At 61.9% G+C, this 14,717-nt stretch overlaps 1 protein-coding gene across 3 annotated transcripts in view; it reads right to left on the bottom strand.

Moving 5' to 3' along the window:
* GRAMD4 (GRAM domain containing 4) overlaps window positions 1–14,717 on the bottom strand; it is a 73,723-nt gene that overhangs the window by 30,664 nt on the left and 28,342 nt on the right. The window contains exons 2-3 of one of the 3 annotated variants that reach the window (XM_047742450.1): window positions 9,901–10,111; window positions 5,915–6,035 (exon numbers count right to left, since the gene is read on the bottom strand). In XM_047742450.1, coding sequence (XP_047598406.1) covers window positions 5,915–6,035; window positions 9,901–10,111 — 332 coding nt within the window. Of the gene's footprint in view, window positions 1–258; window positions 399–5,914; window positions 6,036–9,900; window positions 10,112–14,717 lie in introns of those variants that run through there. The other 2 variants (XM_047742451.1, XM_047742452.1) reach the window with 2 other exon arrangements.

Here is a 14,717-nt window from a genome sequence, read left to right as displayed (position 1 = left end):
CCTCCTCCCCATGAAGAATAATCGTCTGCTTTCGGGGAGAAAGCGCTACAGGTCACTGAATGGAATTTTCACACCGACTGCGCGGGCTTTCGCAGATGAGGGAGCTAAGGGCACAAAGGACACAGGTCACAGTGGGGTTACACCGTGCATGCAGGGTCCACACGGCAGATGGAACACGGGACACGTGGAAGGACCATCCAGAGGGACCTCGGGGAGGCGATGTGAGTGTAGAGAAAGTGAGACCGGGACAGGATTTATCTTAGAGAGAGGGTCAGGACAAACGGACGCACTTGCTTCCACGACAGAGTCAAGGGAAGGGTCAGCCACAACACTGCAAGGCGGCGAGAGGGCAAAGGAGTGGGAGCTGCAGGAAAACCCACTCTGCGTTGCAGAATACACCTTGACCGCAACCACGTAAATAATTTTAGGCGACTGCAAAAGTAAGATTAGTTTTAAAATGAACTGTTCAGGGCGCCTGGGGGCTCAGTGGGTGAAGCCTCTGCCTTCGGCTCAGGTCATGATCTCAGGGTCCCGAGATGGAGCCCCGTATCGGGCTCCCTGCGAGCCTGCTTCTCCCTCTCCCTCTGCCCCTCCTGCTCGTGCTCTCTCTCTCTCTTTCGCTTGCTCTCTCTCAAATAAATAAGTAATCTTTAAAAACCAAAAATGAAAAAGATGAGAACTCTTCACGACAGGTGTTAACAGAACAAGATGACACTGTGTGCCTGCTGACGCGGCACCACACCTGGGACACTCCCGACCTGACCTCCCCATGGGGACATGGGACACACCCAGACCAAGGAACCTGTATTCTTCGAGAATTCCGACATTGGGAACACAAAGCCAGGCTGAGCCACGGCTCGGTGACAGGAGCCTGTGGACACAGGACACTTGTGGGTAAAGTGTGACATGTGACCAGGCACCTTCTGCTAAAAATTCCAGGACATCCCTGCATACACAGGGAAGCTGGACCGGGTCTCAGGTTGGATGAGTGTCTGGTGTCCATGTTCATCTCCAGGCAGTGACACCTGGACTGAAAGGTGAGAGCAGATGCTCGCTCCCAGGAAATCCACAGAAGCCATCAGAGCCCGAGGGACATTGTGTCCACAGATGGCCACCAAACAGGGTCAGAGAATAAAACACACAGGTGGACGGAAGGAAGGATACGAGACAGGCGGGCCGACAAACAGGGTCAAATGCTCTCCTTGGGGACAATCTGGCTGGAAAGGCCATAGGGTGCTTTGTACTTCTCTCATGACCTCCCTGTGACTCTAAACTGGGTCAAAAGACAAAGTGAGCAGGAAACCGGAGCGATCTCTCCAGACCTAGAGCAGCAAGAAGCACACGCACGCGAGTCCGTACCGAGTTGATGACGTCACCGCAAAGACGGGAAAAGTCACAGTTTCGTCCCCGTACGAGCCTTGTGGAATCGGTTCCCCCGAGTGCAGAGGAACTCGCGAACACAGCGGGGCCACCGCGTGTGGGACCCGGGCATAAAACGAGCGAGGCCTCGTCCGTGTCGCCGATGGGAACCAGGACTGGCAGCAGGCGAGGCTCCGAGAACGGTCTGATGAGGTCGAGCGAAGCCCTCGGGGTTTGGGAGCAGGGGATGGGAGAGAAAACACACACCGGAGCCCACAGCTGCCCCACGGGGGAGGTGACGCAAGGGCCTGCCGACTGACGGACGGACAGAGAGACCCAGTGTGGTCCATCCACGCGGAGGAGCGGAAAGGAAGGAAACGCTCACACCTGCTATGGCCCTGATGAACCCGGAGGGCGCTGTGCTCCGTGAAGTCAGCCTGACACAAAGACACAGACACCCTGAGGCTCCACTCACACAGAGTCCCCTGGAGGAGTGAGAGGATGGTGGGACGGTGGTGCCACCGGCGGGGGAGGGGCAGGGGACCTGCAGTTCCACGGGGCAAGGTTTCAGTTTCAAGAGACGGCCACCGTGGTGACAGTGACGGCGGCACAACACCGGAACGGGTCAACAGCCCTGAAGGGCTCACGTCCCAGTGGTTAAGATGGCAAATCTTAGATCATCCGTCCACTTTCTCATTATTTTTATTTAAAAGAAAAAAACCCAGGGGACGCCCGGGTGGCTCAGTCCCTTAAGCGTCTGCCTTCGGCTCAGGTCATGATCCCAGGGTCCTGCGATCCAGCCCAGCGTCAGAGCTCCCTGCTCAGTGGGAGGCCTGTTCCTCCCTCTCCTCCTTCCCCTGCTTGTGTTCCCTCTTTTGTTATCTCTGTCAAATAAATAAATAAAATCTTGAAAGAAAGAAAGAGAGAGAGAAGGAGACAGAGGGAGGGAGGGAGAGAGGGAGGGAGGGAGAGAGAGGGAGGAAGGGAGAGAGAGGGAGGGAGAGAGAAGGAGGGAGAGAGGGAGGGAGGGAGAGAGAGGGAGGGAGGGAGAGAGAGGGAGGGAGAGAGAGGGAGGGAGAGGGAGGGAGGGAGAGAGGGAGGGAGGGAGAGAGAGGGAGGGAGGGAGAGGGAGGGAGGGAGAGAGGGAGGGAGGGAGAGAGGGAGGGAGAGAGAGGGAGGGAGAGAGGGAGGGAGGGAGAGAGAGGGAGGGAGAGAGGGAGGGAGGGAGAGAGGGAGGGAGGGAGAGAGAGGGAGGGAGAGAGGGAGGGAGGGAGAGAGAATTGGCAAACCCCACGGTCTTGGATACAAATTCAAGTTATCGGAATGAACTTGGGATGCCCTACCTCTGCCCACTGGAAAGGTCAGAAACACCGAGAGCAGTGAGTACCCCCAGAATCCTTATTTACCTTCTTAAAACTACTTTTGACCAACAGGAGCCAGGGGAAATGACTAATTCCAGGACAGGGGAAGGGAATGTTTAAGAGGAGCCTGGGAGCGGGGGGCACCTGGGTGGCTCAGTTGGTTGAACATCAGACTCCTGATTTCGGCTCAGGTCATGATCTTGGGGTCCTGAGAGGGAGCCCCGCATCGGGCTCCACGCTCAGTGGGGAGTCGGCTTGGGATTCTCTCCCTTGGCCCCTCCCCCACCTCCACATGCACGCATGCTCTCTCTCCGATAAGTAAATCTTAAAAAAAAAAAAAAAAAAGAGCCCAGAGTGTCTCGTCACAGCACAAAGCAAGGAATCGCTCAGGGAGGACTGGCGCATTTCAGAAGGACTCAGAAGCAAACCGGAAGAGGCCCCCACCGCCCAGAAGTGGGTCTATCTGAGCACCCAGGGGACAGCGGCCACAGTGACCAAGACAAGTCAGCTGTGTTCACAGCCATGATCTCATGATGACCCCAACAAGCCCAACACTCTCACCGGTCACCACCGGAGGATGGTCTGAGTAGGGAATCGGCTCCTGATTTTGGAAACTGGACACTAAGGGCGATAACTCAAGTCTGTATCCTGCCTTTGCTCTAGGGGCCAGCCCTCGGAGCAATCGGATAGTCAGGTTTTCAGAGATAGGTCAGCGAGCAAATGGAGAAAGGTTGGAGGAGTAGAAAGTCATCGTTCTGTAACCAACGGATCGAAGCCACGTGACCAAGGACGGAAACCACCGCAGGGAAGCCGCCACGGAGGGAGTCCTCCCAGAGAGCGCCTGGGGGACGCGGCCACACTGGCTCCGTGAGGAGCCCACGGGGTCGCCCCGGGCAAGGTCCAGGGTGCAGGCGCCCCCCGCAGCAGGCCTGGGTTCCACCACAAAGAACAACTCAGAGAACCGGCACCACGAGAGCCTGAAGAGGGGCACCAGCCACACAACGAGGGGCCTCGGGTGCTGCTCCAGGGGTTGCCAAAAAATGAGGAGACTTGGGGAAGTGTGCGCTTAGGCTGGGGGTCTGATGGTCTAAAGGGTAATGGATGTTTTCAGCTGTGGTATCAGACGCGTGGCTCTCATTTTTAAACCACCAGGCGCGGCTGACTGGCAAGTACAGATGAAGGACGGGGCTGGCCGGGACTGGCTTCAAAGCCAGCCTGGTGGGGACCACCTGCCCGCCGCCGCCGCCGCTCCTGCCAAAGCTACGAGCACGTGAGACACTCTGCTTCCGTGTCTGCTCGAACCGTCCCGTGGTTTAAAGGGACGTCCGTAACGGCCGCTTGTCACAGCCGCATCACACAAGTCTGTCTACGACATGGGCTGCCCAAGAGGAAATGGGACGCTCCTCCGGCAAAACGCTGAGGACAGACCACAAGGACGGGTCGAGACGCCAGCCGAGCCGGGGCGGGGGTGGAGGTGGAGGTCCAGAGAGGCATCCCTGTGGGCCCCGGCCACCCTGCCTGGCTGTCTGCCCAACGGGACTTGCACCTCACCCGCCCCGCCCCTGCCAGGGAACCCGTGCTCCCCTCCCTGGCTGGGGCTCCCTGGTCAGACGCTCTTGCGGGGACAGTGCTTGGCTCTGCCTCACCAAGGCCTTGTGAAACCCCCCATTCGGCCACTTGATTCACCAAGGCAACTGCACCAAGTCCCACCGATGCCTTGGGCAGCATCTGTCCAGCTCTGCCAGGACCAGCCAGGGCACCAGTGGGGCAGCCGGCCCCTCCACTCACGCAGAGCCCCCCTGCGGGACCTCAGCATGGGCCAAGGTCATGGGCACCAGGTCACCAGGACCTGATCAGGCTGGCCCACCACCGCTGGGAGGCACCTGCCTGAGCAGGCTTGGCAATGACCTCGGACTCGTGGGGAGACCACGCTGCTCCACGGCACTGTCCTTGGAACCACAGTGCCCAGGCCCGTCTAGCAGAGGGACGACACCACGCCTGCACACGCCTACAGCCAATGACCCTGTACATGCATGCACACGCACGCCCATGCACACGCGTGCGCGTGCACAAACACGTACACACATGCTCGTACCCAGGGGAGCATGGACAGGCTAGAGGCGTTCTCCTGGGGGGCAGGATACTGTGCAGAAATGCAGCGAGGCCCAAGTCACCTGCTTCCCAGGAGAGCAAGGCAGGGCCAGCCCCCAAGGCTCCTCACCACGCCCAGACACCCACTATCCCAGGCAGGCGAGGGACACCACATGGCTGCAGAGCTGGGGGGCCCATGGCTGGAGCCCAGATGACCCTCAGCGTGTCGACAATGAGGAGGGCGGCTCCAGTAGGGACCCCGAGGGATGGTGTCTGTGGGTCACCAGGTGCAGGGGAAGGCAGAGAGAAGGGAGGGGACCTGCCGCGGGCCCTTCCTCCTGGCCCGGCAGGTCTGGGCCGGCTCTGGACACGCAAGGCAGGAGGCTGCTTCTCTCTCCCCAGGTCGTCCCAGCATCTCTGCCCTCTCCTGGGCTTCAGTCATGGGAGCTCCACAGGGCACAGCAGGGCACGCGCACGGGTGCCACAGCAACCCACCTGCGGTTAACCCCTTCCCAGCCAGAGGGTTCTCCCTGGGCAGAGACCCTTGTCCTGGCCCCACAGCTCCTGTCCGTGATGTCCATGATGTCCTGCCCACAGAGGGTAGGCAAAGGGAGAACTCAAATGAGTTCATCTCCGTGAGCAGCGCCAGATGCTTCCACAGTGGTTTCTACCATGTCCACCCAAGAAGCCAAAACCCAGTGCAGGGCACGTGAGGGGAGGCTGTGCCAGCGGCCCACACGCCAACGTGGAGGGCCACACGACGACAAACCCCTCGGGCTTGCCCTCCCTCCTTGAGGCGGAACGAAACAGAACGCGGCAAACAGCCCTGCTCCGTCCTGTGTGCGGGACACGCAGCTCACCAGAGCCTGCAGCAGGGTTTCCCTGCCTCCCTTCTGCACAGTAAAGACCCTGTCACTGCGCAGACGGAGTGCTGGTTTCAGGGGAATGGCAGAGGGAGCCTCCACTCGGGATGTCACACAGGGGCCACATATGTCCCCAGCACGAGCGAGCCCGGTGACTGCTTGCACGGGGCTTCCCCAGCCCCGATGCCCTGCTGCGCGTCTATGGGATGCATCCCCGTCACCCGAGCCAGGGGTACTCACGTAAGAAGTGTTTTTCCAGTAAGGCAATTTCCAGGTGACCTTTGATCTCATTTAATCGATCAAACTCTGTCCGGTTAAAGTCCTGGACTCCTGCAGCCATGATGAGGGTCCCCGGACCAGCCTAGGAGAGAAACAGCGAGAGCTCAGAGGAGCCGTCTCCAAGCGCCCCGCTTCTGGAGGGGAGCCCCGAGGACCCGCCCCTGCAAGGGCTGGGTCCGCAGAGCCCCTGGGGGGCAAGGAAGGCACGGTCCTGTCGAGAAGCCCACATCAGTCCACCTCGGCTCTGCCCGCTGCTGGAAGGGACATCTCGGACAACATGGAGAGCCCGGGAGCCCGGCGAAGTCAGCTTTTAGAAATGGTTTAAAAAATTAAAGCTGGCGGCATGACATCAGGCCTCCTGAGAGCCACATCCAAACCTGCGCTAGCCTCCCGGGGGAGGGTGAGCCCCGCCGTAGGCCCCATGCTTCGCCACCCCGAGCCAGAGGGACAGGACTCCGGGCAGGTGAGGAGGGCACGTCTGCAGGCCAGGCTGCGTAAACCCAAGGAGCAGTGGCTCCCTGAGGTGAGCAAACACGGACAGGGCCAGGCCTGCTGCACAGAGGGCAAATCACAGCCACCTTGGGTTTCTGAGGCTGCTCGCCCAGGGGCTGGCACAGGCTGCCGCCTGCGTCCGGCTGATGGGAGGGGAAGGGGTGCGGCACAGGCCCATACTGCCAGGCCTGCCCAGGCGCACACACTGGACACTTCCACGGTCACCCCATGGCTATACCCACATGCTGAGCTGGCGAGAAGCAGCACCCATGTGCCTTCCCACACGACAAGGGGGATCTGACTCCCAGTCTGGGTTTCCGTGACCCCCCTTCCTGGCCAGATGAGGGTAGAAGGGGACACACAGCCTGGATAGGGTGCAGCACAGACCCCTCCATGTACAAGTGTCTCCTGCTCTGAGGCCACATCTCAGTAAGGAGGTGCTGACATCGGGAAGCCAGTGGGTTCTGGGAAGACCCTCTGGCCTGTGGCTGCCCGGACCCTTGACCTATTGGACTTTGAGCTTCCTTGGCTGCTGGGGCAAGTTCCTCTGTTTCCCTGCAGACCCCGGGCCGGGCAGCAGTGGGCACAGGGACTGAGGCGGTGAGCCGATAGCCAGGCTAATCCCACCACCTGCCCCAGGGAAGATGGCACATGCGACACCAACTCGCCCCTGCACAGGAAGACATCCCTCCCCTGCCTGATGGTCAAGGAGGAGGCCGCAGAGCGGAGGGCAGAGGCTGGCCGGGAAAGGCGGCTCTGCGTGGACATGGAGACAGAACGCTCGACTCCATCACGTCCGCCGACGCCTCCCCAAAAGTGAGCAGATGCTGTGCGGTTCATGAGGTCACGTGTGAACGCACGAATCCAAGTCCTCAGAGGCTGTGATGCTGTCCGTCTCCAGGATGCTGGAACAACGTCCATCTGCAACTTGCCCTCGAGCATCCAGAATCCCCATGGGGTCCCCCTCGCATCTAAGAGAGCCGGGCCCTCAGGGTTCCGGGTGGACTTGGTGCCGTCAGCAGCTCCGAGCCGGAGCCCCGTGGATGGAGGGAGGGGGAGGGGCCGCTCTCGGGAGCCGACCAGCCGGGAGGCAGCGCCCACGGGGATGTGAGCCCCAGGGGTGGCACTCTGGAATCCCGAGGCTCAAGCCCCTCCGTGAGCCCCCTGGGTCCCTGCAGCTGACCACCTGTCAGACTTCCCGAGAGCAACAATGAGCTGGGGGTCCGGGGCCTGCACCTGGGATCCAGCTGAGCTAACCCCCAAGGCTGCGGCGTCCCCACCACAAAGCCAGGGACGTGGGCAGGCCACGTCTTCCTGCTCCCTTACACGTGGTGGCCTCTCTCTCCCCACCTCTTGGGCTCACCTGCACCCTCAGGGCAGCACTTCCTGCTGCTGGAGGAGCCTGTCCCTCGGCCTCCTGCACGGATGGGGTCGCCGGTCTGCCCCAGCTCTAGGGCTCTGCTCCCCTCCCCGTCATACCTCTCCTCACTGGTGTGTCACTGGCCCACCTGGTCAGCCCTGAGCTCTGTCCCCCATCCTCATCTGCAATGGCCTGTCCCCGCCCCGGTCACACCCCGAAGTTGAACATCACCCACGCTGCTGCACCCGCTCCCCACACACCCCACCATCTCGGGCCTCCTCAAGCCTGTCTGCCAGCCCAGGCCCAATTCCCCGCCCATGGCCTTGCCCTCCACTGCTGCGTCCACTCTGCCCGGGACCCAGGGGGCAGCCAGGCACGAACCGACAATCACTACAGGACTCTCTCGTGGGACCAGCTGGTCCAGAGATGGAAAGTAGATGTGGGTGCCAGGGGCTGGGGGGCAGGGCGGGGTCAGTGTTTTACGGGGACGGTGTTTACATTTGCGGTGAGGACGACATTATGGGGACGGACAGGGTGACGTAACACACCAAACGGTGGCCAGGACGGGAGCTCTAGCAGTATTTTACCACAGTCAAAGGTAAGTAAAGTAAAAAAACTCCAAAGCCTAAGCCCATAGATGACCAGCCTCCCTCACAGCAACAGCCACTAATCAGAGCCTCGCTCTTCCCCCGTCGAGAGTGGAAAGCCACGGGGATGCCGCTGCGTCCTTGTGGCCTGGTAACAGCCACCAGGACAACAGACAGCTCGGGCCCTGCATGCCCAGCACGCCCAGCAGGGATGCGGCCCACAGGGGAGAGGGTCCTGCAGTGGGGAGCGGTCAACGCATCGCTGGCACATCCCGGTGCAGCGGCCACCGCTCAGACCAACCTCAGGGGCGCAGGCACAGCCCCGCAGGCCCCGCGCACCAAGGCAAGTCTAGGTCTCTCCTGAGAGGGCACCCACAGCAGGGCGGCTGCCACAGAGTTCTGGCAGGATGGACAGACGGACGGAGCAGGGCGCCCAATGAGTCTGCCGCAAGATCCCTGTCACACCCCATGGTGCGCTCAGACCCCCGTGTGGGGATTCACGCTCCTGAGAGGCCACGGCCCACTTAGCCCAAGGACCACCACAGAGAACCTGTGGCTCACAGCGCCCCAGGCTGCCACCGGCCACACACAGTGCCCCGGGAGACCCAGCAGCAGAGCCACAGCCCCCTCAGGCACCCCGATGCTGGAGGACCAGCCCACCTGTGCCAGCAGACAGTGGCCAACACCCAGGTGGGTTCCGCTCCGGGCTCTGCAGCACCGGCCCACCTGATCGGGCAGCCCGGCTACTGGAGGCAGAGCTGGTAAATTATTCATTCCTGCCAGGAGTGAACTCGTAGTCCCTGTTCAAAAGCATTAATAATATAAGAAGCCAGAGAAGGTGGGTGCTCACAGGCCACACCTGGGAAGGAGAGCTAGCTCGGGAGCTCAGAGAGGAAACCAACGGACCACCGACTCCGGTCATCCACACCGGGCAAGACGGCTCTGGACTTCTTCACCGGCAAAGGGGAACATCGAGCAGCTGTGCCCATGACGGTGAGCCCCGCGATCACCTCTGGCCAGAGCCCACCCTGCCCCTGCCCCGCTCCCGGCTGAAGAGGCACGAGCTTCCGGAGGGCAGAGCCCACCCAAGTCCGGCTCCCGCCGCGGCCATGCCGCCCAGCTGAGCTGCTCAATGGACACTTGCTGCCCCATTGAAGAGCGCCCGCGAACCAGCCCACGGGGGCCAGCTTTCTGTGCATGACTTCCCCATGAGAAGTCAGCCAACCACCAAGGAAGCCAGCGAGGAAGGAAAAGAAATCCAGCCGCTGGACAGACCCATGGTAAAGGCTGTGCCATCCTTGACTGGGGAGCCGGGCACCTGCCAGTGGCCAGTGAGGTCCACTGGGGAGCAAGACGAGGGCAGAGGGGAGCCACACTGGTCGGGACGCAGATGCCAAGGGCGCACTCAGCTGGACCATGTAAGGGGGGGCAGACCCTCGCCCCCGTGGTGGTCCCCAGGGCCGAAGTCGGACGGTGGAGGGCGCGCCCGGCCCGCCTCGGGTACTCACAGCGTCCCTCAGCTCCTCGCTGTCCCGGGCCGAGGTCCGAGGCATCTTCAGGGGCACCTCATCTCCGCATTCGGTGTCCGAGGCATTTGGAGACTCTGCTAGATCGAGGAAGTCGTCTCTCTTGTGACCTCTGAACCTGATTTTGTCCAGCCTCCTTAGCATGTTCAGCACTGAGCCCCTCTGCTTTACCTTCACATGACGGTCGGGGTCCCTGCATGAGAAGAAAGGAAGAGGCTCGGTCACTCGGTCACCCCCTGCTGGCCACCTGCCCCACGGCGCACGCACTTGCCTGAGCGCATGGTTCTCCTCTGTACACCTTGGTCCCAAGGCTGAGCCCTGCCCTTGGGGAGGGGCCGCTCTGGATTTTCAAGGAAACCTCGGGGCCCACTGGCTCCCACCTGGCACCCACCAGACTGGGCCCCTCCACCACTCCCGCTCAGCTGGCCAAGCCCCTGCCCCTGGCCCCAACAATGTCACCTCCCCCATGTGCTCTACAAGGCAGAGAAAGCCAGGCCTCTCGGCAGGACCTTCCCGGCCACAAAGATAGCCAGCCTGGTGCACAAGGAGGCCAGAACCTGGGGAAGCCAGGGAAGAAACGCTTCAAAGAGAAGGGGAGGAGGGCTGGCCACTCCTAGAGCAAGCCGGCCATCAAGGATGCGTTCAGAGCTGTAGCTATGCATACCGCCCAGACAGCAGCAAACACCCAGAAACCACTGGAATGCTTGGCAGGAGGATGTCTCAGTAGATCCCTTCCGAACCCAGCAGAGCCCTGGCTTCGTGTGCCCTGACTCGGCCTGGTCCCCACTTCCAGGGACACAACCAGGCTGCTCCGTCTGCCACAAGCAGCTTCCTGCTCACCGGTCGGCCTTCACCAGCTTGCTGAGGTTGTGCTCAGAGAGATCCTCCCATACACGGGCTGGTCAGGAGCCCAGCGATGGCCCACCTGCTTCCCTAGCACAGCCCCAGGCCACAGGTGCAGAAAGAAGGCTGCCTGCCTGTGCTCTCCGGCCCAGTGCGGGGTCACACGGGGGGAGGACACGTGTGAGTTCAAACACGAATGCTCGCCCGGAGATGAACATGTAGCAGGCTGCCCCGTATCTCTGCGCCAACTGGGCCAGCAGAGGCCAGCCGGCCCCTCAAAGCCCCAGGGGGCAGAGTGGGAGCGGCTGGTTTGCACGTGCAGCCAGCCTCCCTCTGAAGCCCACAGCAGAAGCCACAAACCCCAACCCTGGGTTGCAGGGCTGTGCATCAGGGGTATCCCACAAGACCCAGCCCCCCACCTTCTGCAAGCGGCCCTGGGTCCCAGCAGGAGGGTTGGGGCTCGGGACACAGTGGGGCTCAAAGCCTCTTCCTCTGCTTACCCCCTGCTGGGCCTTGGCTTCGGCCTCAGAAGGAATGAGACCAGGGAGGCCAGCGCTCTGGGAGCCCCAGATGACGCACACCAGGAGCCGGATGCTGGCCCCAATGAACACTCGAGCATCTCCACGCAAGGCGGGCAGGGAGGGGGCCGAGCAGGATGGAATCCATCAACTTGGCCCCGGCTATCCCAGTTGGGATGTGTCAGGGAGAACCACAAAGTTGGGGAAAAGTACTTCCTGTTTGGGACTGTGCAGGCACAAACACTCTCAAAGGACTCTCCAATAATGGCCCAGGATGTCTGTCCCCCACCCTGCAAGGGCCCTCCGCCCCCCTTGGCAAGCTTGCCTGCGCCGAGCAGTGGTGCCGACAGCGGGGCTCCTAGGACTTCAGCCGGATGGACCAGAACTCACCCTGATCTATGAGAACAGCAGGGGTGTGTTGCACGGGGAGGGAGGGGTCCTGGGCCAGGCGCTTCTCAGAGCTCACCCGGAGTACTACCAGGGGGCCTGGTGTGGCCCTGGTGGCAAAAATGACAGGACACCCAATGCCCAAGGCCCCCAGGACCCAGGAGAGCCCAGAAGTGCATGACGCCAAGGGGGGCTGTGGGGGCCCGGGGTGGCCTCGGGGGGCTGGTGTGGGCCACGGGCAGCCGTGGGCAGCCGTGGGGCGCTGTGGGGGGGGCACGGGGCCCCAGGGCAGCAGGCTGCATGCATGTGGGTGAGGGCGCAGGCTGGCCTCCCGGAAGAACAGCGGCCGTGAGCTCCGCAGACACGGAGCGGGCGAGGAAACTTCAAAACTAACAGAAACCTAAAGGAAAGAGAACTTCGTGCTGACCAGGTCCCCAGAGAGGGGCTATCGGCCCGTTAAGAGAAACGACAAGAATAATCACGGCATGAAAGAGTCTAAGAGTCAAGTGGACAGAAGCAAACTTCTGACTGTCTCTTACTAGACTGACTTGTTTGCTCATCTGAGAAGAGCGAGCGCCAGCGCGCGGGGTGCGGGCGAGGGAGTCAGGGCTCGGTCGCAGGACCCCAGGACCACGACCTGAGCCAAAGGCAGCCGCTTCCCCGATGGAGCCCCCGGGAACCCCCAGCCTTCCACTTGTTAGAGAAGAAAAGAACGCAGAGGAAGCGGGCGTGGGCCCGTGGGCCGTGAGGGACGACCACGGGCGCGCTGCGGCCGCTCCAGGGCGTGGGCAGGAGCTACAGGACCCGGCGCGCAGATGGGCGAGTTTTCCTGAGCAAAAGAATCTGCAGCCAGAGGAGATCTACCCACCACTCAAGCAAAAACCTCCAAGTTCCCTAAAAAGGAAACACCAGCCAGGCCGCGAGGCAGAAGGCAGCAGAACCACGAGCGCGGACGCCCTCGGAGCCGGTGAGGCTGCCTCCTGAGCGCGAACCCAACACGTGGGGAGCGTGTCGGCCCCGTGGGGAGATGTGACCCCGCAGCACGGCCCACGATCCAGCCGCCCCGCCCCCCACGCAGCAGGCACGGCATCAGGGGGACTCACACAGGACCTCAGCCCCTAGGGACAAAGGCTGCCGCCCCCCCCGCACGGTGACGGCAAATAGTCCAAAGGTAACACGGGACCCTGCACGGGATAGTATGTGAGACTCTCTCCAGATGTCCTATAAAGTGTTCCTACTGCTTTTTAAACTACAAAAATAAAACACTGGGTATGGGAAGTACAGCCACATGAAACCTACTGCCTCTCGTCTCCAAGGAGGCCCAAGGGATTCCTCAGCAGCCGGCATCAGAGGAACTCGGGGTGCAGGGGGCAGGCCAGGCTGTGGCTTGGGAGCAGGGACCCCTGGCTGACTTGTGCCCAGAGCAGAGGGCCCAGGGCTGGCCTCACGCCAACCAAGCTCTGTACCCCCTGCAAGGCTCTGGCTTGGCCGGTTCTCGCTGTCCGGGATTCTCTGCCATCCCTGGAGCTGGGACAGAGCTGGACTCCCCCAGTTCGGCTCCAGCAAGCCGACAAAACGGCAGCAGCAGGACAGGGGACAAAGCACCCAGTGTCCAGCCCCCCCGCACCATCAGAACGCAATGCATGCCTCAGGGAGCCACGGGCGCATCCTGCCCGCCGCCAGCTCACCCCAACCCTGGGCTCTTCCTGCCGGCTCATGTCAGCCCGCACCAGGGCATCTCGACACACAGTTCCCCCAAGAGAGGGTGCTCCCAGAAGCCCGACCCCATCCCCCTGTTCCCCCAGGCTCCCTGGGCCCCTCAAAGGATGAAACATCCACACTACTGTCTGCTCAGAACCAGACCCAGGACTCCCCACCCTCCCCACCAGGGGCCGGGTCCAGGCTGCGAGGGGAGCCACGCTGCACCCCTGCGCTGGGCTGGAGTGTGGCACAGCCTAGCCAGGGCTCCATCGTCTCGATTATGTCCGTTCAGTCTCTGTTCCAAGCGAGGCCAGGTCCACAAAATCCGGGTGGATGGGAATTTGGGGAGGATACACTGTTCAACCCGGTTCACCTCCCACTGTCCACTAAAGATGGGGGACCAGTGTGGACCATCATGTCGGACACAGAGGAGGCTGGATCTCAGACACCAAGTGGGACCCAGAGCGAAGCTTTCCACACACAGCCCATGCGGAGTGGGTGCCCTTTCGACAAATCCTACTTGCACCTGCGTTCTGGACACTGCTGCCATGTGTCCCCCAGCGCCCAGCGAGCCCTCCCTATATCCCACCAGCCCCCCACGCCCTGACCCTACCTCCTCAGATGCCCTCCCCGGGACCGGCCCCCCCACAAGCACCCACGGGCCCAGCCCAGGCAACTCAGGGCAGCTCCCGTAAGCCCCCACCCCAAGGGGGCCCAGCTGCTCAGCGGGATCCGTGGCCACATGCCTTGCCTCCGGCGGAGGGAATCCCCTCCAGTACCTCCGCGTGAACGCAGACGCTCTGGGAGAGGCCCCCTGGCCGTAGCTACTCCAGAACCCTGCTCAGAGCCAGGGCGTTCTGCAAGGACGCTGGAACCCTGGCCGTGGGCAGCGGGCGAGCCGGGAACACGCGCGGCAGGGGCACCTGGGGCTGCGGCACAGGGTGGTGGGGCTCGGCTGGCTCCGGGCAGCACCCGCCGGGCTCTGCGTCCCCTGCATGCAGGACTGAGTCCAGCAGAGCTGGCCCCAGGACACAAAGCGTGCTGCTCTGGAAACCCGCTGAATGGCTTCTGGACACACAAAGACAGCAGTGTCTAGGGAAACTGGACTTGGAAACCACAAAGGACTTCATTTCCCTTCCCAGCCAAGATTCTTAAAAGAGTAGTTCCTGGTCTCTGGCGCTTGCCATGTCCCAGCCAATCTCCCTTGACCCGCTGCGCCTGTCACTCCCCGGCCTGGCCTCGTCTCCTGATTATCTAGGGGCTCTCCTGCTGATCCAAGGATAAACAGTGTCCCCTTTCCCACAGGATCCAGCCCTGTCCTAAGCCTTCTTCCTGGGAGTCACAGATGCT

This window comes from Lutra lutra, chromosome 8 (assembly GCF_902655055.1).
Source record: "Lutra lutra chromosome 8, mLutLut1.2, whole genome shotgun sequence".
NCBI classification, from domain to species: Eukaryota; Metazoa; Chordata; class Mammalia; order Carnivora; family Mustelidae; genus Lutra; species Lutra lutra.
The sequence above is the reverse complement of the archived record's forward strand: the minus strand, read 5'-3'. Positions and strand labels throughout refer to the sequence as shown.